At 37.8% G+C, this 24,424-nt stretch overlaps 1 protein-coding gene across 1 annotated transcript in view; it reads left to right on the top strand.

Annotated features, from left to right (window-relative positions):
• NR5A2 (nuclear receptor subfamily 5 group A member 2) overlaps positions 1–22,312 on the top strand; it is a 94,836-nt gene extending 72,524 nt beyond the window's left edge. Inside the window, exon 8 of the mRNA XM_062613447.1 lies at positions 19,018–22,312. Within this exon, the coding sequence (XP_062469431.1) occupies positions 19,018–19,265 (248 nt within the window). The 3' untranslated portion in view covers positions 19,266–22,312. The remainder of the gene's footprint in view (positions 1–19,017) is intronic.
• Positions 22,313–24,424: the final 2,112 nt, after the last annotated feature.

Here is a 24,424-nt window from a genome sequence, read left to right on the forward strand (position 1 = left end):
ATCTTCTGCATCCTGGCACCATACAGATACTTCAGTATCAGAACAAAACTAATTTAGCTAGTAGGTGACTGGCTCAAAATGCAAAAATTCATTCTTCAACACAACATATTATCCAGCTCTGGCACATCCAAGATGTAGAGGATGCTGAAAGTTTTTGTAGTTACAAAAGTCACCTGGAGAACTTAACAGAGGGAAAATCCATTGAAAGCTATGAAATATAAAAAATGCTGCTCCTGGCTGTTGTTAATTTCCAGCTGCTGGAGCCTGAGTGACTGCTCCTGGAAGGTAGCACTCCATGCTTTTCTTCTTCTTACACTGTTCCCTAAGGCATCTGCTCTTGGTCACTGTCAAAGGTAGGACAGTGGTCTAGAAGATCCAGAGTGTCAGCAAAGCATTTCCCATGTTCCCATAGGGTAGGCACAAGCCATGTGTAGTTTTCAGAGATGCTGTTCTCCTCCCTGTAAAGTGGGCCTGGTGGTTATCTGGCAAGACACCAAGAAGCTCACAGATAACACTACTTTGTCTTCACAAAGCACCTTCAGTCCCAGGATCTGAAGTAGGTGCTGTGAATTTGAAGCAAAAATTATCTCACATGGCAGTCTTCCTTGGCAAGCCAATGCAAGTCAGTCATGGAGCACTTATCCAGTGATAGACTTGCCATCACAAATGTGTTGACTGCTTACTCACACTGCCAAACAGTACTTAGGGTTCAATGCAGTGTTCTTCAAAAGTGGTCATTTTGTAGGTTTTTTATTTTTTGCAGTTTTTAAATATACAACTACTTTTACATCATCTTTTAGATGTATGTTATTTATAATTCATATATATATATATGGGCTGTTATTATAAGGTGTTTTTATTAAATCAGTTTTCTTATATTCATCCATTCTGTTACCCAAATGTACTTGTAGGATATTGTACAGGGTAAATACCAGTGAGCAGTAAAGGGGTTCTGTTCAACCAGGGCTTTCAGGCTTCCCCACATTACATTTGAATTTAGAAAAATACTTACTGCACACTTGCCAAATCCAGTCTCATATCTCAACACTACAGCAAGAATACGAGAATATTGGCAGAGAAACATTTCCTAAACTTTATGTAATCATTTGAAATTCAGGAAGGATTGATTAGTATTCAGGAGATGTGACTGCTCAATATTTATACCACAGAGACTTGGCAGGAGCAAATAATAGCACATAAAGCTGATGCTTGTCTTAATTAAATGCAGTATAATAGGTGTTAGGGATTTTTTGTCTTAGTGAAGAGAGCAGTTTAGCAATGATCAGATATAACTCATTCTGAAGTTTGGAGTTTAAAACTAATCAATATATATTTATAACAAGGGATGGACTGAATACAACTTATTATTAGTTGACAGCTGACTAATAGATAAAGCCAAGATTTATTTAAGTATGTTTTTCCACAAAATATTTGCCCCTTTGATTCTTGATTATTTTTTGCTGTACTAACAATATTTCAAATAGACTTTTTAAAATGAACATCTGATTTGCAGATAGGCTGGGAATGAAATCAGAGATGGTAGAATGAGACCCCTAGCTGGGATGATCTTTTCACTGTGACAAACTTACTAATAGTAACATTTCCAAATTCCCTAATGGCAGGTGATATTTTAAAATCCTTCTTTAACGTATACAATCTACACAGGGGATGATGCTGACCAGTACTGACTAGCAGACAATACATAGGTGACAGGCACTATTCCAGTTTGGAAGACCTCACCTCTGGGTATGATGGAGGCTCTGCTTCTTGAAATCTGAAACCAAGATGACCACTTCTTTAAATCAATATGATGCAGCTCAGTCAAAAGTTATAAACTTGATGTACAACTGCTGGATGGATATCTATAGTTTGCATTGAGCAGAAGGCTGAAGGAGGTAATGATGATGATTATATCAGTCCTTTCTTGTACCCAAATCAGTGAAAGTAAATTTCATAGGAAGGTTTAGCACGACTCTCCTAATTTCACAGTTTTCACAGATGTTTCTTCATTTGCCAAGTTTGAATTTTATGACTTCTAATGTGGGCAGTTGTCAGCAATTTATATAGTCCCTTGCTTCTGCATGTCCACATCACCTTGGAAACTAGAGACAAATCTCTTATTAAATATGAGGGCCAGGAGAATAGTTAAATAGCCAGTCTGCTCCTGGAACATTTACCTCCTCTCTGGATCTCAAGCACAGCAGCCAGGCTACTCCACTCTGCCACTAGAAGAGCTAATCCACTTTTCTACTGTAATCCTCTGGGAAAGCAAAGCAAATGAATATGGACAAAACCTCATTTAAGAATCATCTCATGAGGGATGCCCTTCTTTCATGGAACCAGCATTGCCCAATAGAGAAATCAACCCTCTTGTCTCTAATTCTGCTTCTGACTCTGTTACCAAGGAGCTTTGAAGTCTCTTAAATGATATCTCAAGAACCTTATCTGGTAAATGGAAACAATAGTTATCTATCTTTGTAAACAGTAGTGAAATCCAGAGTATTAAAGATACTATACCCACATTGAAACAACTGTTGTTTCATTGTTGTTTAAAATATCTACCGATAACATAAAGCCCATTACAGATTACTCAACTTCTGAGTAGTTCCTTGGTCTATTTTATATTAGGGTCCAATAATTTGCAAAGGATTTTAAAATTCTTTTTTTGAGACACTATTTTTAGAAGTGAATTTTAGCATTTTAGCACATGCAGGACAAAGTAGATTTTCTTTCACCCTATTCTTCAATTTCTTTGCTTTTTCTGATTTATTTCTAGAGAAATTAAAGCAAGCATCTTCCCTTCCCTTATGTCAAAAACCACAGCAAAGCCAAATGATTAAAAATCAGTCTTTAAATTCCTTATAGATGCTAAATGATGATGTATGGAGTGACGACCTTGATAAACAACCGTGTTCTCCTGTGAACACTTTTTCGGTGAGCTGACAAGTTTTGTCCAGGCTCCCATCCAGGTTCCACACATCCTGCAGGCAGTATGAAAGAAAGTAGGGCAGTGTTTATCTCACAGGTATCTATCGTCATGAAAACTCCAATCACTCATTCCTGTGGAAAAAAAAAAACACCAACAAAAAAAAAAAAATCCACATAATATAAAACATACAGGTGTTGGAGTTATGAGCCACAGTTAAGAATTTAACCATTATTTTTTTTAAATAAATCTTTACTCATTCATCTCAGCCCTGGATGTAGGAGCAATGAATGATAAAATTCTTGCAGGAATTCCAGAGGTAGCTTTCTGTTTCATGGCTGATTGGGTTTTTTGCATAAACTACACTAAATTATAGAGGAAATTTACTAATCACTGTTGATTTCCCCGATTTTATTTCATGAAATGCAATGAATATTGCAAATTCATCTCTAATGTAACTGTTGAGTACAATGGCATGAATTTGATCCGATCTGATCATTACTGGGTATGTTTTCTGCTTGTCTGACAGCTGGGAGCCATGGAAAAAATAAAGCTTCCCTGCCTTCAGCAAGTACTTCTTTTCATGTTGTTTTTTTCTAAAATGCATACTTTACAAGGTTTCAAAATAACAATAGGATTAGATGCTTGAGAGAAAATTAGGTCATATATTTGTTAGATACAAATCTCACAAGTAATTAGAAACATGGGTATCAAACGATATTTGTATTCTGTACTGCTGCCTTTGTGTGGAGACAGTGGGGATTTCAGAATAAACCAATCAGTGTGCTCCGCACTTTTCCCCTCTCTGATATGTTTATACAGTACTAGTAAGTATGGCTTTTTAACAGCTCCTGTAACGGGGAAAAATTACCTGAAAATAACCCGCATTTATATGTGTCTCTACTTTTGGAATATTTTTGCAACTTCTGTCTCATTTTTAATATACATTTTAGACATTTAAAGTGCAAGTTTGAATGTATTATATATGTAACAGAGGAAGCATGCGATTATACAGAATTTTTTAGCTGCTATTAGCAGAAATGTTTAACATCGGTGGTTACTACTGTTAGCCAAGTTTCCCAGCATAACATGGGAATAAATGGCTATATACTAAGATATACATAAATGAATTAATATCCTTAATCTTGGAGCAGTAAGGCCATCCTATGGTCTTAATTTGAACATGTGTTTAAAAGCTTCACTGAATGAATAACATGCTAAAGGAATATGATAACTAAATCTAATTTGTAGTTGTAACAGACAACTTATTAAATACTTTTTAAACCAGAATGTATAGACTAAAAACTGCACCTCATATATTTCTACTTACAAAAAAAAACACATTGCAGAGACTCTTACATGAAAGTTTTTGTATGGGTGAATGCTGGCCATTAATTGGAGACACACTGTAGAGTAGGCCAAATTCCCCTCTTTCTCTTCTCACTTTGCTGCTTATGCAAGATGGGCCACTGGAAGAGAAACAAAAGCAATGTCTGTCTCTGAGGGAGTTAAAATAGAGAGATGAAATGCTGTAAAGAAACAATGACAAGAAGTAGCAGGAGAATTAAACAGGAGGCCAGGGGGAAAGAAAGTATCTGAAAGAGTGATGGGAAAACGAGTGGCAGAGAAGAGGATATGTGGGCAGAGCAGGAGCCAGGAGTCGTAAATGAAAGCAAGGGATAGCAGTGTTGTGGATCAGAGGAACAGAGAGACTGGATGCCTTGAGATAGGAAAGGGGTCAAGAAAACAGGGGGGAAAGGACAGGAAGGAAAGAGAAACCATGGAACTGTGATCAAAGCCAAGCCAGAGGTGGAGAGGGAGGAAATAGAAGCAAACAGGAAAGAAAAAATGAAGGAAAATTCAGAAACAAACTTTATGGCCCAGCCTTGAACGCAGCTGCGATCGTGAATTGGGAGGCAGAAGGGGACTGCGCAGAAACACTCTTTCCCAAGTTCATGGGTTGGATAGTGTCCCTATGTCTTTTGCTGGCAGGAAAGTGGAGGGAAGTGAAAACTGCAAGTCCTTAGGCTCTGTGTTGCTCTGATCCTGTGCATGTCCATCGATCATGGGACAAACTGAGAGTAAGCACCAAAACCGTATGGGCTGGCAAAAGTTTAATATGTACGTGGCCATCTTCCTAAGGACATTTTAAGAGCTCTTCTGTACAAGATTATTCAAAGATTAATAAGGAAACTCCTACATTTAAAACCATCTCCAGCACTGGGAGGGATTGATGTGCATTCTAAACATATTGCACCACACCTTTGCTTGCCAGGAGAAGGAAAGTCTCATCTGAAGAAAGAGAAAGATTTCAACATCAGAATGGGGAATGATACTACAACGGCATCTTTCCTCTCTCCCAACAAAAATTGTAATAGAGATCAGTGAACTGCTCAAGACAAGATAGACGACATTATCCAGTGTGAAACTCCATAGCCTAGCAGAACAAATGATGCATACTGTTCTCTTCTTTAGAGAATGGAGTCACCAGCAGGGTTGTAAAGGACAGGTATCAGACTCACATCACCTGAAGAAGTACTGGAAAACAATATGCACAGTGAAAATATTCTTTCAGAAAGGAACATTGTGAAGAGGTTACTGTGGGAGTGGTGTCATCTAGACTGCACACTGTTCTCCAGCTAGCCAGCTCCTACCTGCATTTCTTCCTCCCTTTCCTTTTGAGACAGGGAGAAAAGACCCTTACAATTAATTAAAGTCACAGATAAAACCACCAGAGATGAGTCAGGGAGTAAAGAGGGAACAAAGCAATTAGAACATTCCTGCTAAAAATTCACCAGACATACTGTAAAATTCAGAGATCATTGTGCCCCTCAAAAATGCATCAGAGAGAAGCAGACACTTAAAAGAGCTTTCAATTACTTACGTGCCTTTGGCTCCCTTTCAGGATGCTGTGGAACTGGAAACAGCTGTGGTAAATGTATTTTCTCTGCATTTGCCTTTCTTGACAAAACAGCTCCAATATTTTGATCTCAAGAATAATCAGCTCTTTTACATTTCCTTTTCAACTAACTGCAGATTTTTGCAAGTTAAAAATTAATGACAACTTCTCTTCCTCTTTTTTTTTTCTTTTTTTTTTTTTTTTTAACAAATCCTCCTGTGCTCTTTTTTTTTGGAAAAAAATAAAATATTCTTTTTCCTACAACTTTCAGCACAAGTCTAAACAGTGTTCAAACCACTTTTTTTCCCTCCTTCTGCAGTAACACACAAAACGAATTCCACCACAACAAAACAACCTGGCTCGTGGAAACCGTTATTTTGAAGATAAAACATTGTGTTGTGTCCTTTACCACTATTACAGGCAGTCAGTCTGTTAGAACATATTGGGCGATTATAGGCTAGTCTTTTCAGAGAAAGCCATGGGTTTCAAGTTAGCAGCAACCATCTATCAATTCTTGAGATTATGCCATGATTTACTGTAACAGCATCATGTATTCTCTGATTTTCTGCCTCCTGTGAAACATTGTGCTTTCCTTTTCTATTGATGTATCAACTATAATGGTTACAAGCAGCCACAGAAAAATCAATAGCGAACTTTCATTACTGTGCACATAAAGAGTACCATGCTGTGAGAGCACCTAGCTGTTAAATAGTCACCAGCACTAAGGTACACTATAAATGTCTGTTATTTTGGTCTAAATGAAGGATGTCTCAATCGGAAACAACAAATATGTAGGATTTTTGACATCACTGGATTCTATGTCAATTTTTCCACTATGTGATTTTTTTCCAGGTGTCAGGCTTGATTTGTATTTTTTAAACCTGAAGCTGACACAGGAAACTAATATCAAAATAAATAAAGTATTGCTGGCCTGTGCTTAACTATAAGATCATTAGGTTTGGTTGGACAGAAGTGGTAAGAATGGTGATAATCTTTGTTAAATTAGTCTATATTTACTAGTCAAAGTAATCTGATTAAAGTGAACAGACCAGTAATCTCTGTGTTAATAAAACAGAGGTTAAAGAGGTACTACAGTTGCATTGCTGACACAGAGAGCACTCCTAGGACAGTGCACTAGGAGAAGCAGTGAATTGTTTTTCAACAGTATTTGGAAAAAAATAGTGTATTTTTTTTGTCTAAATATATGTATTTGCTTCTGGGAACACATTAACTTCCAATTAGTGAATATAAATGAAGAAGGGCAAGAACAACAGCTCATTTAGAGCTATAAATGAACTGTTTATTGCTGAATATCTTAGATTTGAAAGCCTGTGAATTTCCATGAAACTAAAGCACAAGGATGCTTATGTGTACTTACATGAATTCTATCCTGCCAATACATATCCCACTGTCTGCTGTGGCAGCAAGGCTACAAGAAAGTACTCTCTTGGCCTGGGCATAACTTGCAGCAAAATTAACCTTTAAGGTAAGAAATCCAAATGGCTTTTACAATTTTCAGAGTACCAACACATATAACTTCTATCATAAAATGAAAAATAGAACAGAAATTCCATTCCAAATGGTAATTCACAGTCCTGTCTGTAAAAAAGAATATGTATAGGTGGGGAAACACCCCTGCTTTGAAGAGTACAGTGAGATCTAGCTAGAGCCAGCCTTAATCCAATGAGTGTTGATTTAGGCAGAGGCAGATCCAGAATTATAAATCCTTCCATACTTTCATCAATAAAGGCAAAATTCACAGTCTAATTCAATAAAGACAGCATTAAGGAACTCATCAGACCACTGCTGGGACCCTGAGATTATATATGTCAGTGGTACAACAAGCCTGGTCAGGACAGGAAAAGTGGAAACCTCAGTTTGCATGAGGCTCTCTCGTGCTCCTGAGCCCGTTTGTGGACCATTACAGGAGACACTCTGCAGTGCCAGAGGTGTACTCATTTCCATCGTCTGGCTTGTGGCATCAGGGGATCAAACTACCTCTGTCCCTGTGCAGGGAACATGAGTTTTTTTGTCATCACATTAGGGACAGCTCCAGCCAGAGGCTAATGGGAACTTGAAGACCCTTAATTCATGCACCTCATGTTAAATCTATTACCACAGTGTCTATGGAAACATCCATACCTGACCAAACATTTCAGTCTGAGCTGAGCAGTGAGCACAAATCTGGAGTTTGCGTGACTTATTTCTGCTCTTCCTTAGTGAGTAAGTGAAATGCTACCAATGTGCTGAGGCACTACCTTATCTGAGAGTGTCCAGCCCTTTCTGATGAGGGCTTCTTGTCGAGAAACCAGAGGCAGCTGAGTGTCATGGTTTAAGTTGAAACCAGGACACTAAGAAATAAAACTCTTCCAAGAGCCTCATTTTTGAAATGCCGGTGTAAGAGTATTTTCTTTATTCCACACTTCTCTACCCTATCTATCTGTTTAACTGATGAGTAACCATGTTGACAGAGGGACTTTCAGGTGGGCTTTTTAGTGTTCATATTTGTATGTTTTAAAGTGTAAGCAATGAGGACAAAGATCACTGGTATACACATCAATGTATTTCAGAAAAGAGTCCAAAGACTGACACACATCTGGGTGCCCCTCCAGCATTTCCTGCATGCCAGCACTGACACTTGCAAAGTGCTAGTTGCAGATGTCCCCATCTGGGCTTCTGTCACTCTTGTTTGCCAAACCACTTCCACAACTAAGCACTGACATATGCCACAACAAAAAATGAAATTTGCAACTTCCACTCGCATCAGTAGGCAATGTCTGAAACAATATGTTTTGAAATACTGCAGTAGAAAATTACTTCATTGTGCTTACTGTCCATGAAAACGTGACTGAAAATACAGGAGAACAAAGTGTTTCTTTTTACCACCACCTGCAAGAAGCCCAGCAGCAGCCAGAGGGACAGAAGGACAGGGCAGGAGCCCTGTCTGAGGGCCACCAGTTCTGCTGTCACTCAGTGAGGAGCTCCAGTGTATGATGAATTGCATTTAAGCTCATTCATGGGCTGTTGCAATGAGGTGTGGTAGTGATTTGATGACTGATACATGCATGTATATGATGGGACCAAACTCATTGGCACTTTTCATCTAACCCAGCAAATTTTTGGTCAGTGCTAATTTGGTACAGAATTGAAAGAGCTGAGACAACGGCTTCAATGTACCATCAATGGTCTTGTGAGCTACTTTTATATAGCCAATAATTGTAACTACCCAAGGTAGAGTCTAGCTCTTCTAAATAACAATAGTAAAATTCAGATATTTGGCTAATAGGAGTCATATTTGTTTCTACTGTAGTCCTACTGCAGTGCTTTTAGCACTGAACAATTAAATGAATGCATTTTGCTTTATATTATTCCAACAAAATTCTATAAGGAAACAGGGTTTTTACTGATTTCTATTTCCCATACCTTAAACAGGCAGAGGTGATTATCTTTTTCATGATATTTCTAAATTAGAATCAGCTTCCACCGATACGTCAGTGAAAAATAAAAACCCTGTTAGTGCAAATATTGACACATAAAACTAATAAAATCACATATTTAAAAGTCTCAAGAAAAAGGAAAATCAGGTTTTTGAAATCAAAGACTTAAAACTCTTAATTACTTGTCAATTACACTGATATCAAGTCACCGTGGAGTACTGTTCCTCTCAGATCAGCAGATCACTAAAACACCTTTGCTTAACTATTTCCTTCTTTAAAAGAGAATATATTCTAACAAGTTTTGTACCTGTGAGACTTTGGATCTAAACAAAAGGATAAAACCAAACAAAATTCACCAAGTAATAAAAAAGTTGCACGAAGTTCTACCCTTGTCTGAAAACCACTATAAAGCTGTAACTGGCTGGTCTAATATTTTTAACCAAGTTCAAAAAAGTTTGAAATACAATAATTAAATGCAAATACAGTCCTGATCCCAAAGACCAGAAGAATGCCTTTAAGCTAGTATTTATAACAAGAGCTATTCGACTGAGCTCTCTTGTAAATTTTATCATACCTGAGGCAGTTTTCCTCAGTCGATTAGCTGGAAAGCTGAATATATCCTGAGGCAAACTAGACATCTAGTACAGGCTAAATTCAACTACTGGAGCTTAAATTTGGCTTAATATATCCCCACTTGGATCTGCCTGTTTAATTCTCTTTCATATGATAACGTTGGTTTATTCATAGTCTGGACTTGCCACCTGAACAAACTGTACCTCATATCTCATTCTAATGGAATAAGAAAACTTTGCAAAAAACACAAAAGTTCCTGACTGAAAATCAAATGCAAATTTGGGATTAAAAACTGTTTTGTAAAGTGACTACAAGATTAGTACAGAGAGATTTTCCCCTGAGGAGTACTGCTTTTTATGATCATGCATTTTTTATACTCTGCAGAGACAGATGGGCTTTATAAAAGGATACAGCCTGATGCTCAAAAGGGTTTCAGTGGCAGCTGCACTTCTGTGTTTTAACCACAGTAGAAATTTATATTCAATATTTTTCCAGAAAACGTTTATATTTCTTCTTTCAGGACTATATCTGCCCTTGGTATAGTTCTAGTGGCAACAATAAAAATACCTCTGAGATTAATTTGTCCATTATTCCCATTTCAAACAGTACTTGAGTAGTAGGAGAGGAATAGAAAGGGAAAGAAAATGTGCAAGCTTCTCCTGAGTGCAATAAATCTAATCACTCAGAAAAGTTGCAAATGTCTAAGTGAAAGCAGAGCAAATATTTTCCAGATAAAAGCAAATCTTTCAAGATTTCCCTTCTTTTTTTTTTCTAAACATCCAGCTTCATTTCAGCTAAATAATAGATTGTTTCTTACTCCTCTCCACATTATACCAAACTGTCTATTATTACAAGTTGCATATAACACCCCTTCTGCCTCAGTTCATAACTTCAAGGATTTTGTATGATGTCCCTATCACCATTCCCAGGAACTTCATAAATATTTATGACAACTTAAACTATTCACACCCTACAAATTGTAGACAGTGACAGCCAATTCCCTTAAAACACCAACAGTCCTGTACTGTTCATGTGCTATTGAAGATTAAAATGATGTTTCAGAAATTAACTAGGGAAAACATTAGGTTCAACAAATTTACCATTTATTCTATTAATTATTTTTACTCTTATCAGAAGCCTAAATTCTGCTTTATTTAATTGTGATACTTTTTCTGGTAACTGTAAGAGTGATATGAGCTAGGGCTACAGCTGTAGATTTGCCTGCATCTAAGCACATATATATATATTCAAGCCTGCTGATAGCATAGTAATTAACATGTTAGTTTTCTTATCTATGCTTATTCCAACTGAATATTCGGAAGACAAACGTTTCCAGCCCAGACATATAATACGAACCTGGGATTAGTTGAGGAGTTTTGACTCACGTTCTTTCCCAGTTTATCTGCAAGACCTTCGCTAAATCACTTGTGCCCCCGTTTATCAGCGTGTGCTGGCATACAAATATGACCATGGCCTCAAAGGAGAGTGGTTACACAATTTTCTCCTGAAAAAGAGAGACTTGGATTGAGATATTTTTCTAGGATCGATCTGTCACTTACCTTAAGCGGTCCCTAGGTCAAATATATAAACAAACATGGAAGCAGGAACCAGAAACCCACATCAGCTCACCTTACCACTCCCTTACCACCAGACTACAAAGGCAAGCTATAAATCTATGCCTAAATCATCTTAGGTTATTTTTTAGAGTGCAACAGCAGAGCTTCAATGCAGACACTGGAGCCCACTTTCACTGAGAAACAGCCTGTAGCTAGCAATAGCTAAGACCACACACTGGCATGGTGAGAAACTCCAGTTGTATGGGGAATTTCCTTGAAGACACAACAGAGCAAGTGCTGCTCAAATTCCAGTTCCTTTGTCACATCTTCAAAGAAAGCAGCCGCTATGCTCTAGTGTGAAACCTAATCCTATCACTGAATGCTTAAGCATGTATTAAGATACCTACAGAATAAGCCATGAGACAATAGACGGCCTGTGCTCGGTCCCAGATGAGCAAGAGACAAGCAGCATGTTGCACTGCTCACCCAAAGCAGGAGCAAGTCTGCGGGACATCAGCAGGGACATAACTCCAGGCATGGATGAAGCTTCAGAAATTGATAAAAGTTACGTGGTACTAGAGTTTAGGCACGGCTAGGATGAAGTGCCAGCCATGGAACCACTGCTTGGGACATGGTGCCTGTGGTTCTGTCCAGCATCTTCTGGGATGGGCCATGGTTTCATCAGCCAGCTATCTCAACCAGTTCCCCACACCCCTGGCTCTGTGTCTGTACCTGCCCATGCTATTCCCTCATGATTCTCAATGAGAAACACTGGACTTTGTATTTAAGGGCGTAGCTGGCTGTGGACTTTGGGCCACGGCTTGTGAGCAGCTCTTCCTCCAAAGAGGCCTGGCTGCATCTTATTTTATTGTGTTTCAATTACCACCATATCACATATTGACTCACTTTGGTTTGCCAGGGTGGAGATTTTGTTTGTTTGTTTAACTTTCGAGTCAGTAAATTCAGGCTGAGCTGTTGAAAGTCAGCCTGGTTTATTTTCCTAAGTGATGACTCAGTAATTACGCCAGTCATAAAGATTCAAGAAGTAAATTAGGCTTTGCCGTTTGTCTATACTGGCACTGAAAGAAATGAGTCAAAGAGAGGAATTCAGCTTATTTCCCCACGTCTCCCTTTCCATTGCAGAACTAACAGTAGCAGAAGCAGCTATAAAATTCTTCACAAAAGTCAGTAGGAGTGATTCTTAATATACATCAGGACCTGATTTTCTCAGTAAGAATCTTTTTGAAATAGAAAAATACATTTCAATATTTTAAATAACAATAGAAAGAAGCCTACTACTATAAAACAACAACAAAATACGTTTTAGTTGAGTCCGAGTTGCTCTGAAACAAACCAAAGGTCCATCAGGATTGAACACAGAGGGAATGAAATAAGATTCAAACTAATATTTACAGCTTCTTCTCTCATAAGTATCTTATTCTTAGTTTAAAAAATATATATAATTTTGCCTAATACTTAGGTATGTGTCATGGTTTAAGCCTAGCTATGCCTGAACCCAGGACAGTATGAATGAAATACATTTCTGTAGAAGAATTTAATCAAGATCTTTAAAACAATGTGTTCATTATCTGATGCTATGTTCAACTGAAAATGAAAATTACTTGATGACCCTAAAAAACAGTCAGAGATTGATCATAGCAGTGATCACTGCTTAACCACTTCCAAAATATAATCCTTCTAAAGACAGGAAAAGTTTTCTATGCATTCAGTTTGGACTTGGAAGTCTTAAGTGATTTCTGTTGTTATAACACAAAGGTTTTTCAGGGTTTGGAAAGTGCTAAATATAGTGCCTTACCACTGCGTAACAAAACACATCTATCGAGAGTTGTTTCCCATGACTTCTAAGTGAATAATATTCAGCACAACCCTGCAGTAATAAAATTGAGGGGAATTTTGCAGTAAGGAGCTTATCTTTACCATAAATCTTCCTTCATTATAGCATTTTGTCTGTCAAAGCTTAGCTATAGAATGGCATATATCTGCCTTCGTGACAGATGTGCTGTATGGAACCACTGTTGTTGCTATTAGTTTCAATGAAGGAGAATTGTGGGTAATTTTCAGAGATTGGCACTTTATCAACCATTACTACTCTTGCCGTCAAAAAATTTTTTATCACATGTCAAAAATCTACCTGCATTTTAAGTCCTGTAACCCACAGGATTTGCAAGGCTGGCAGAAAGTAGAGGTAGCAGTGGGGTGAAACAGGAAAAAGCTTGAATAGAGGAAGGTTTGGTAATGTCACCTAGTTCTGAGTAATCCCCATTCTTTGAACTATGCTTGGAAAAGTCTTCCTCAGAATTAGCATACTCCATCTTGAAGGTCAAATGGGAACGATCTCACACCAAAGCCCCTGACAGGAACCTCAGCTTTGGCCTGAGGAGGCAACTTGTATCTTTCCCTGGTAAAACAGCATGTTTCTAAGCAGAGGAAATGCTGCTTGTTAGGCCATGTGGAAAGAATAGACAAACCTCTGGGAAGGTGAGCCTGAAGGCCATCCTGGCCAAAGATAACATCACTAGGGTTTGGAAGACATCATATTTTATCTACAAATTTAACAGTAATTTCAAAAAGCTGCTAAGTGTTGGGTCCACTGGTCATCAATGAAGTCCTTAAATGATGGGGTTCGTCAGCCCATTCAGGGTGAGAAAGCTCAATCCTGGGCTGGTATCATGTACTATTTCAAGGAGTATCTGTCACAAGACTGTTTCCAGCTTTGTGAAAGGGAGAAATTTCTCCCCACAGAGGAGCCTAAACACAACCTTATTTCATCCTTGCAATACACAGGACTTGCAGTGGTGGAAAATGCAGGGAGGCAGCACAGCTGTCTGTCTACGTGCCTCCTGATTGCTTCATGTAGAAAGAGTATCTGATGAGGGATGCAAGCAGTAAAATTGAACCAGCTTTCTTTGGGAAATATTTACGCTGCTCCTAAGGAATTACTGGTTTTCAAATTTAAATCTCTCATTCTCTTTCATTTTTCTTTTCGAAATCCCCAGACCAAGGGAAGCTCTCTACAGATTAGTACACCACCAAATTTTCAGTATTTCATGTTTGGAATATGAGAGGGAGAAAATCTCTCTGAAACCTAAATATTTTTCCCCTCTAAAGACCAGACCCATTTTGGGGGAAAATATGCAAAAGTGTTCTTTTCAGGCTGAATTGTGTTTGCATTTTTAGCTTAATGCACAGTTTTTTAACAGATGCAGAAAATAATCAAAATGGGGGGATTTCTGGGAATACTGGCAGATCTTTACTGTGACTGCACAGAAGATCCTGACATACTGTAATTCTGGTTTTGTCTTAATTGTCAAAAGTAAGCTATAGAGAACAAAAATTCTTTGTTTGACAGAAAAGCAATTGCTACTTCTTGTAAAACACATAATATATTCCAGAAGACCTAAGGGTTTACTTTCCAATAAGGATAGAAAAAGATGTGCGCCCCACTGTGAGCCCAGAGTAAGGCTGTTTCATGTAAAAAGTTGGTAATTAGTCCCTGAGTGAATAAAATAGAAGAGCTAAGAGACTGATACTTACTGTAGCAACACAAAACACTTTTTCTAGCTGCTAGGTTCTAAAGGGTGTGTGGGTGGTAGGGGGGGAACCCATTCCTCCTCATTTAATTTACAAGCATCTAAACCTTGGAAAATGATTTCTTGCATTAAGCTTAAACATGTGTACTTTAAATTGTTACTAACCGATGTAAAGATTGATAAGAGACGTTTCAATTCTAAACAGCTGACAGGAATGGAGAATTCTATGAAAGCATGAAAGACTTGTGCTGTACACATCAGTAGCAGCTTTCACGCTCATTGTACACCACTGCCTTCAGCAGACTTACACAAGCATTGCTTGATGTTTTACCAAGTTAACTCCTTAGCATTCAAAGGATCTTTATCAAAAAGGAAATATTTGGAAAACTAAAGCATGTACCTTTAGCCAACTATATAATAAATACAGAGAACAAAACCAATCCCAAACCACAGGAAAACCATCAACTTACAAACCAGAGTTATTATCTAATAACATTTGTATCTCTATGAGCTAAATGCGAAGTACCGGAAGTGACAACTCTATAGCATTTCTTGTTCTACCTGCAGAAATTAGAGCTACTGGAAATAACTTAATATCCACATTTTTTCTTTTGTTGTTATTCATCCATATAAGAGCTAGAGGTTTTGATTCTCTCTCAAAAATAATTGTAATTGTAAATTATATTGCAATGATGTGTTTGGCAAACCTCTTTTTTAAGAATATACAAAACATAGATTGAGACATGCAATGGAGCTTCACAGCACATATCCTCTGAGTTTCATCTCTCTGTTCAATTTGTCTTGTTTTACTGTAGCATTTATTGTTAATGTACATGACATGAGAGCACTTATCAAAAGTCATATCCAAAAATCTTGGTTACTTCAAGATGACTCACTCCAAAATACATAACCAGCCATCAGGTTGCCTCTACATCCCCGCTATTATGACTGCAGTACTGGTGAGATCTACACACAGATGAATAGTGTAGTGATGTCCTAAACTATGATCATTTGGACTATGAGTATCTGATTCAATATGGAAAGAGTCACAAAAATTCTATGTATTTTCACTAGTTATCTAATAATAACTTGTTTACAAGCACTGAACTTCACCACAGATATCAAGATTTTGTGTAGTGGAAATACACTACAAGTATTTCCTCAGGCTGTAGATGTGGAATAGAAGCCCCAGAACTACTTTTTGTTTGCTGTTAATTGGACTTGTTTTACATCTGAATCCAGTGTTTATGTTGCCACATATGAGTATTTAAAGAACTGTCCTCTGTGAGGAGAAAAAAAACCCAGTCAACACAGACCTTCTTCCCCCGTAGCTCTGCAACATCCATGCAATTCAGCCAGGCCACGCAGCTGACAAGCATATAGGAACACACAGGTACACCTACTGCAAGAAGCCACGGATCTTGTATATGGGAGTAATATAGATATAATATGATGACTCCATATGGAGTGTGGTCTCAATACAAGTGCAGAAGGAATGCATATCTAAAATGCATGCTGAATTCACCACTTTTGCAGAAAAATACTGAAACTCTGCAATTCTCAGATATTGTTTCTTCTTGATATTTGTGATGTTGCCAGTAAACATGTATTCCATGCAGTAACATTTAGACAAAGAGCAAAAATGAGAATGAACCTGGTTTTCCAAGAAGTCAGCACGATTTAATCTCATGGCACAATTCAAAACAGAGACAGCAACACAAAGATGCCCTTTGAATTTAAAGGGGGATGAATCAAACAACAGTTTCTAAAATTTCCTGATGATTAAAGTTATTTTTAACAGAGGAGAAAAGTTCAAAATACTGATTTGGAATTCATTATACATTTTATCTTGTTGTTTAACACTGTATAATCTCCAGCATAGTCCCTGTTTTCTGTGGGAATTTCTTATGTTCTGACAATTCATTCATGATTGTATTTTGCATCTGAAAGCAACCTATTTAAAATAACTGTGATAGTTGATAATGTGCCCTTCTTAACTTTATAAAAATATGCTTAGAATGCCCAATTTATAAACCAGGTTACACTCGCTACAAAATGCCTTGGGAGTTTTATGCAGGTATGGAAAAATAATAAACAGCTATACTTTGTGTGAGAAAATGTCCAGTGTAATACATGAAAACATGATTATCCAACAGATCTCCAGAGACGCTAGCAAAGAGACTTTGGATAAATGAGTTTGAATAGCTAAGGGACCAGGCATAGCAGCTTTGAAGTTTCCAGTTCTCCTCACTGGGTAATACCAAGTTCAGATGATTCTTGCTGGACAGCCATCAGAATTTAAGTATTGATAATGAGCTCCTTAAGACAGCTAGCAAAATTCAGATGGAGGTCGTGTCCCCAGCTCCTGAACAAGCAGCACAAAACCGAGAGCTACCTGTTTCATTTCCACAGTGAAATGGGGAAAGGAAAGAGGCAGTCAGTAGTGAGCACAGCGGGAAACATTCACCACAGCTCCTGCAAGGGTAAACATGAAGTGCACCTGGCAGCCAGCATGCTTCAGCTTGGCTCCTGCTTAAAGCATGTAACAATCCCTGGAGGCTGTGCATGCTACCCTGGGCTGCCATTGGGATCCTTCCTACACTCTTGTCCTGAAAAAAATATTTGCCTCCTCCAACCATTTCCCTCATTTTCCAGCACAGAGTTATGTGGAAGAGCCGATATTTGCTCTGTTTAAAGCACCCTGTAGGAAAAGGTGCTGTGAAACCCAAGCTACACACCCTCCCAGGCTGATGATGGATTGGGGGAGCATTGTGTGATCCTGTTTTGCAAAGGAAAACACTCTTTTCCCCTCCAGTCAAAGGCTGGCATTTACAATTAACCTAATTCTGCCGAATTCCCCATCTCCTGTGCTCCAAGAACATCCATAGAAGTGCAGATTTGTCTCTAGTCGAAGTGGATCGTCAGCATAGCTATGCCCAGTATCACTATGCTTTAGCATTACAAGAAACTGCAAGTGGCAGTACACTACTGATGGTATAAATGATCAAACACCAACCAAATCAAGTTCTTGCAGCAAGAGCACTTCGATGGCTTCACTCTTTCTGCATTACAGCAGCACTCTATAAAGCAAAGTTTATAAAGCATCACTCTATAAAGCTTCAGAATAGCTTCTGCAGTCTTCAGACATGTCAAAAGATGATGCCATCAGAGTAATTTTTACACAGGAAAGCAAATAATGAGGAGTTAATATACTAGCATTTATCTGTGACTAACATTTCCAGAGCTTGAACTTGCTGTATAGGAACAGAAGATAATCAACAGAAGATAATCAGGCAGAGTGAACAAACTGTACCTGCCTTACTGATGTAAATGCCCCTGTTGTCCAATACCAAAAAAAAAACCCAGTCTGTGTTGGATTTCAGAAACCATATTCAGGTTAAAGGGCACCATTCCTATCTGGTATTCCACCCAAAGGACAATGATTTCATTTTATAAAGATCATTAGTCAGTGAAATATATATTTTAGAGAGTTTCTAGTAGGGAAGATTATTTTGGCAGTCACTGGAGTGTACCAGATGGTTCATTAACATAGGCTAGACAAGTCAAAGGCTTTCAGAATCATTTAGAAAATGTCAAACAGAAACAAGAACCCTGTCACTTTTTATTAGAATTAACTACATCATACCCTGGACACAGATTTCACCTTGGGTCAGAAAAATTAATACAGAATTATATGAATTGTGTAACATACTAGGTTAAAGATAGGGCTTCCTCTTGGGACTCATTTGCTAGCAATATATTATGGTCTTCTACTTTAGGAATCCTCAACCTTTCTTTTTGTAAGCTATGAAAAGAGCTGACCTTGCTCAGACTCCATTGGTGTCTAATTGATTTGAGGTATATGCAGAATTTCAACAAGACACTCTGCTAAAGCTCTTTTGTGATCATTTTCCCAGGAAAGTTGGCAAAAGGGTTCACTGAATATTCAGCAGCTTGCAAAGTATGCTTTTGTCAGGAGGAAAAAAAACACATCAATTTAGTGAAACACTGCCTCCATAACCAGGAATTAAAATGCAACTGAACTTTTACCTTTCTTTTGTTTTTTATCATTCAGATGTCAAAAATCTTGAGAACTTCCAGCTTGTGGAAGGCGTTCAGGAACAAGTGAATGCTGCTCTGCTGGACTACACAATGTGTAACTACCCACAGCAAACAGAAAAATTTGGGCAGCTTCTCCTGCGACTACCAGAAATCCGGGCCATCAGTATGCAGGCCGAAGAATACCTCTATTACAAACACCTGAATGGGGATGTGCCATGTAATAACCTTCTCATTGAAATGCTGCATGCAAAGAGAGCATAAATTATACCCATTAGAGCTTCTGCTTTCAAGGAAAAAGATAAATATATATATATATATATTCTGAACTGCTCCAAGCAACACTAATTAAAATGTGGTTTTAAGACTTCGCAAAATGGTATAATAATCAAATACTAATAGTAAATAAGTGATGTATCAGGGTATTTGTATTGCAAACTGTGAATCATATGCTACACACACATCCCCAAAGGAATCTATATAGGACTTTATACTGGAGTGAACTTACCAAGTGGATACTCTCACCAACGTCAACATGGAAAAGGACAGACTGATTCTTGTATATTTAACTCTGCTGATTGCCAATATGAAGAAACTTAAGAGAAAAAAAACTGATGTGTATTATCAAGCTAAGACAGTGGGGAATTTGAGCACACTAAATTCCTTCACTGTATAGCGAGACTTCTAAAACAGTTATAAAAGATGCAGAGTTGCATCTATAGCATCTTCTGTCATCCTTCCAAGGACCCAACACTTACTACTTCTGTGATAAATGATGTGGCATCCATTCAACAATCTGTAAGAGAGAGACCATGTGCTATGTAGTATCGCCACCAAATCCTAAGAGGCTGCTTTTGACTGTCGGCCTCTCAGGCCTGCAAATCGCTAATATGAAGAGTCTGTTATCCAGTTAGCTTGACATTCTTAACTATGTTCTGAAGTTTGTTTTGTCACGTGTTCATGTTGTTCTATCAGGCAGTATCTCTCTTCTACTACCATTACCAGATAGCTATTAAGTAGCTAAGATAAAGACTCAAAAAAAATTTAACCAATTCAACTATATACTTAACTAGGGCAGTGGCTGAAACATGGCTTTGTTATGTATTTATGGCCATTTCAAACAAAGGAAATGGAGATATTTTAGCCATCACAAACAATAGTTTCTTTGACAAAAAAATAAAAAATAAAATATAAAGACAGCAAATATTGATATTTAAAAAAAATAGAATTTAAAAAAAAATGCATTTAGTGATGCAAGAATACACAAATGAAATCTATGACCTGATAATAAATGGAGCTTATTAAGAAATTATCTTTAAAATTGCCAGCAATTAAGAAACTAAATTTCAGCTCAAACATCCAATATCTAATGAAATTTTTCCCTTTTAAAGTTAGGTAATACACATCTTTTACGCAAAGAAAGAAGAGTGATACTGCTATGTCTGTGTAGGCCAAAGTCTGCTGCAGAACAAATATTGGAGAAGAACAAACAATTCTCTCTCTGTCCAAATGAAGATATCAGTATTAACATGTAGTGCCACAGTTAAGTCTTGCCTTATATCATTATCCTTAAAGGTAACTGTGCAGGTGTGGATCAACATACATTTAAAATAAAGTATTAATCTCTAACATTAACAAAAACATAGTGTTTACATTCTTTAGGTCCTGTGGGGAAAAAACTGTGATAAAATTGCAGAGCAGTGATTTCCTTATTATTTCTTTTAAATTGGTAATTATTTTACCAGTACTTAATTACTGTATGTCGTGAGACACTAAAATCAATAGGGGTATTTCATTTTGACTTTAATTTTTGAGATTATTGGCTGCACAATCACTTGTAGAAACTGTATAAAATCCTAATCCTTTAATTTTTTTTCATGAAGATTGCTGGCTTTTGAATAGTTTATTTATATTGTATATGATAGTTTTCACTGTAGACAATTATGATGCTAATTTATTGTTCTTTGGTTTCATCTTTATATAAGATATAGCCAGAATGAAGAAGCCAAATATCTGTGTTTACTGTAGCATGTCTTCAAGTCAGTGGAACATAGTTCAGGGACACACAAGGGTCTTTACAAATTAAAATCATTCACTTGATTAAATGTCTGTAAATCTTCATAATCTTAAATGTAGTTTATTTAAATCTATTGTAAATTATGTGAGTTCTAGCTTTTCCTGTTTCATGGGAACTTGAAGAGGTTCATTTCTCTTTTTTCCAAACATTCACACATTATACACCAAAGACATTAGTTATTACATATGCATCAGTACAAAGAACACTGTTTTAATCACCTGTATTAATCAGCTCTAATATTCTGTCCATGCACAGGGTACAAACACAACAAAGCCTAGTGTCTGCAGCTTCTAGATGCCTGTCTTGTATCACAGAACACACATACTGTCCTACGGACCAAAAGCAAACCAAGCACCGCTCCCTTAGCCATCCCACATGGCAGACGTGCAAGAGTTATTTAAATAACAGCATTCTACGTCAAAAAACCTAAATTAACGGAAAGCAAGGTGCTGGTGGCAATTGCCGGCAGCTGTGAAACCCATGTGTACAAGATAAGCGTGGTCATCCTTTCCTTTTTGAAAGAAAAACAGAGCACATCTCAAACGTTTGCATTCTGTATTTTCTCTTTCTTTCCTGTTGAGATGCTACAGTGAATCTCACTCAATATTAAGACAAAGCTTTAAAAAAGTGTTGCTAACTGTATTCACGGCACCATTATCTATGTACAGGACAAAAGAATTAAAATAAGGGTGTAGAAGAAAGGAACAATTTCCTGTACATTTTAATGGAAACAATCTCAGATAAACTAACACATATTTGCCCGCATCTGTGGTTCCAAGAATCCCAGCAGACTGCCCAAAGTACACGAACAAAAAAAAATACTAAAGAAAAATAAATAAATCACCAAACTTCCCCCCCATGTTGTTAACTACTTTGTAACCAGACATTTATTTCTGACTGCCTTATTGATTACAGGACATATTAGTAAAAGCAGACTAAAATTCAAAGGGTTTGGCTTTGGCTGGTTTATTATAGTTGTTCCGTGTTTGTAAACAGACAATCCGTAAAGTCTGACTATTTGTATTACAGATGTTCTGCAGCTGCCTTGGATTTAAATCCATGCAACTCTTAGAATGTGCAGTGAGTTACTTGTTGAAGTTGAAGTTCTCTTACTGTATTGGTGAAATACATATTGTCATGTCAGTTCTTGCCAGGAGTTTCCCATCACCAATGGAGTTATTTTTTTTTCAGTATTTCAATAAATATTGATATGCCCGTGCCGATTACTTTATAATTGTCTTTATAACAACATCATTCCACTGAAATGAAGCACCAGTCAAAAATCTGTGACTCAGAAGAGGAGAGTAAAAAGCAGGAGAAATAAAGAGCATCAAGGAGAACTTGACGCAGAGCAGAAGACACAAATGTAGAGAGCAGTGCCCTCGAAAGCTCAGACAGAGATGGTGAAATTGCCTAGGATAAAGCCAAATAATTACAGCTAAACAGGTTAGAAAAGTTTAATCTCCAATCAAAAATGAATTTACCAGCTAACACTTTCAGATTAGTACCTTTCATCCCCCACTGCACACTTAACTTTTGCTTTACATGTTACACATAAGGAGTTAAGCGACCAAAGCATCAGAGAGGGAAAATGACAGAACAAAAGAAAAACAGGTAACAGGATCCAGCGAAGCTCAGGATAACCTCTCAGCAATGTAAATACATAGCAGGGCCAAGGGCAAACCCACAGCTTCCAACACAAGTGCCAGTGGAGGCTGCCAAGGAGGCAGATGTTACTGCTACTAGAGAAAAACAGTTTCCTAAAGTTGCCCTCTGGCTCATCTGATTGCCATTTCCAGAGATGGAGCTGAAGTGGTCCAAGAGAGCTTATCAGTGGTACCCTACTGTTTAGAGACAGTCCACCGCTTCCCCTCAACTGTCTGGTAGTTGAAAAGGCGCTGCTCTCCAAAGTGCCAAATGTTAATGTTTCCAGGGGAAAAAACAGGGCTATAATTAGTTATTTACAAATCCTGCACTTGAATGAAGCAAAGTTGGTTCAGAGTTGCAATAAAAACAGAATAAAACAAATAGCGTTAGGAGGCTGACAAGTGAGGAAAGATTATTTAACTTTTAAGAATCATAACTGAAACCTATGGCTTTGCCTAAGACCCAGGGGAGATTTCAGGGTTGATGTATTCTAGGTAGGTTTCCTTATGAGGTATATTTTGGGGTGATATATTTAGCATATACACTACCTGTTTAAATAATGAGGGGATTTATTTTTAACTGAGTTTGACACTGGTTCTGGAACAATCTGCTGTATGTTTTTATTGGAAACATGGAAAGAGTGAGTTCAATGTAATACAGGTCAAGTCAGTACAATACTTAGTGATCTTGACAATTTCCTGGAATACTGAAAAACACTTTTTATTAACCCCTAAATTTGAAGCCCATAGTCTAGGTACATCACAAAAGTTCCAATAATATTTCTACCATCTCCAATATAGTTGCTGTTGTTTTCCAGGGAAATTCTCTATAGGTGCATCTGCTGGAATTTGGAATGACAGACAGGGAGCATGAAACTAACAGGAAGACATGAAAATTACAGATAAACTTTTAGGAGCATCAGATACTAGAGCTATATAAACCTGTGATGCTGGCATAAGCCCAAATATTTCTGTGCAAGTCCAGTTGCCTGCAAGCCTGTACAGAAAAGGTTCATTTTCTGAGGGCAATTTGCCAGCAGTATGAAAAACCTTTGCTAAATGACAAAGGCAGAAGAGGGCCTGACCCTCAGATGAAGCACAGAGATGCCTACCCTGATGCTACTGGACCCAAGCTGAAGAGAGCAATGCTAGAAGCTACTTGAGAGATACAATCTGGTCCAGCATACATCACTCGGATAAGACAAAGCTTCCCTTAATCAAACATGCTTTCCAAACCTCTTTTCTCCTCTGTAGAACAATACCCTCTCCAATTTATGGACTTGCAATACTAGGTGAGTTTTCACCATTGCCGCAGGAAGGTTCTGACCCCTATTCCCTATCCTGTACATTCCTTGAGTCCTAGATTGACTACCAAACCTATGGCAGCTTCTGCTATGAACATCCTCTGCACACCCAAATGGATAATTCATGCACAAGGTAAAGCAAGATGGTGGAATACAGACTTCTGATGCTGTCTATATTCATGGTGACTCAGGTGTACTGCCTTGCTCAGACCTTACTGGTGCCCTGCCTCAGTACAGACTACAGGTTTTAACTTTAGTTAGTAATAAAACACAGGCTGAAACAAACAACAGAAAAACCTAGTGCTGGAGTCACAGTCTTGCCCGTTCACATCTTGCACTTCCTGTGTTTCAGAATCAGTGAATTCCCCGTAAACAGGTGAAGTCACTCTCAGTTTG

Source organism: Pezoporus occidentalis, unplaced genomic scaffold, assembly GCF_034315485.1.
Source record: "Pezoporus occidentalis ecotype Australia unplaced genomic scaffold, CSIRO_AGI_Poc_V1 ctg167, whole genome shotgun sequence".
NCBI classification, from domain to species: domain Eukaryota; kingdom Metazoa; phylum Chordata; class Aves; order Psittaciformes; family Psittacidae; genus Pezoporus; species Pezoporus occidentalis.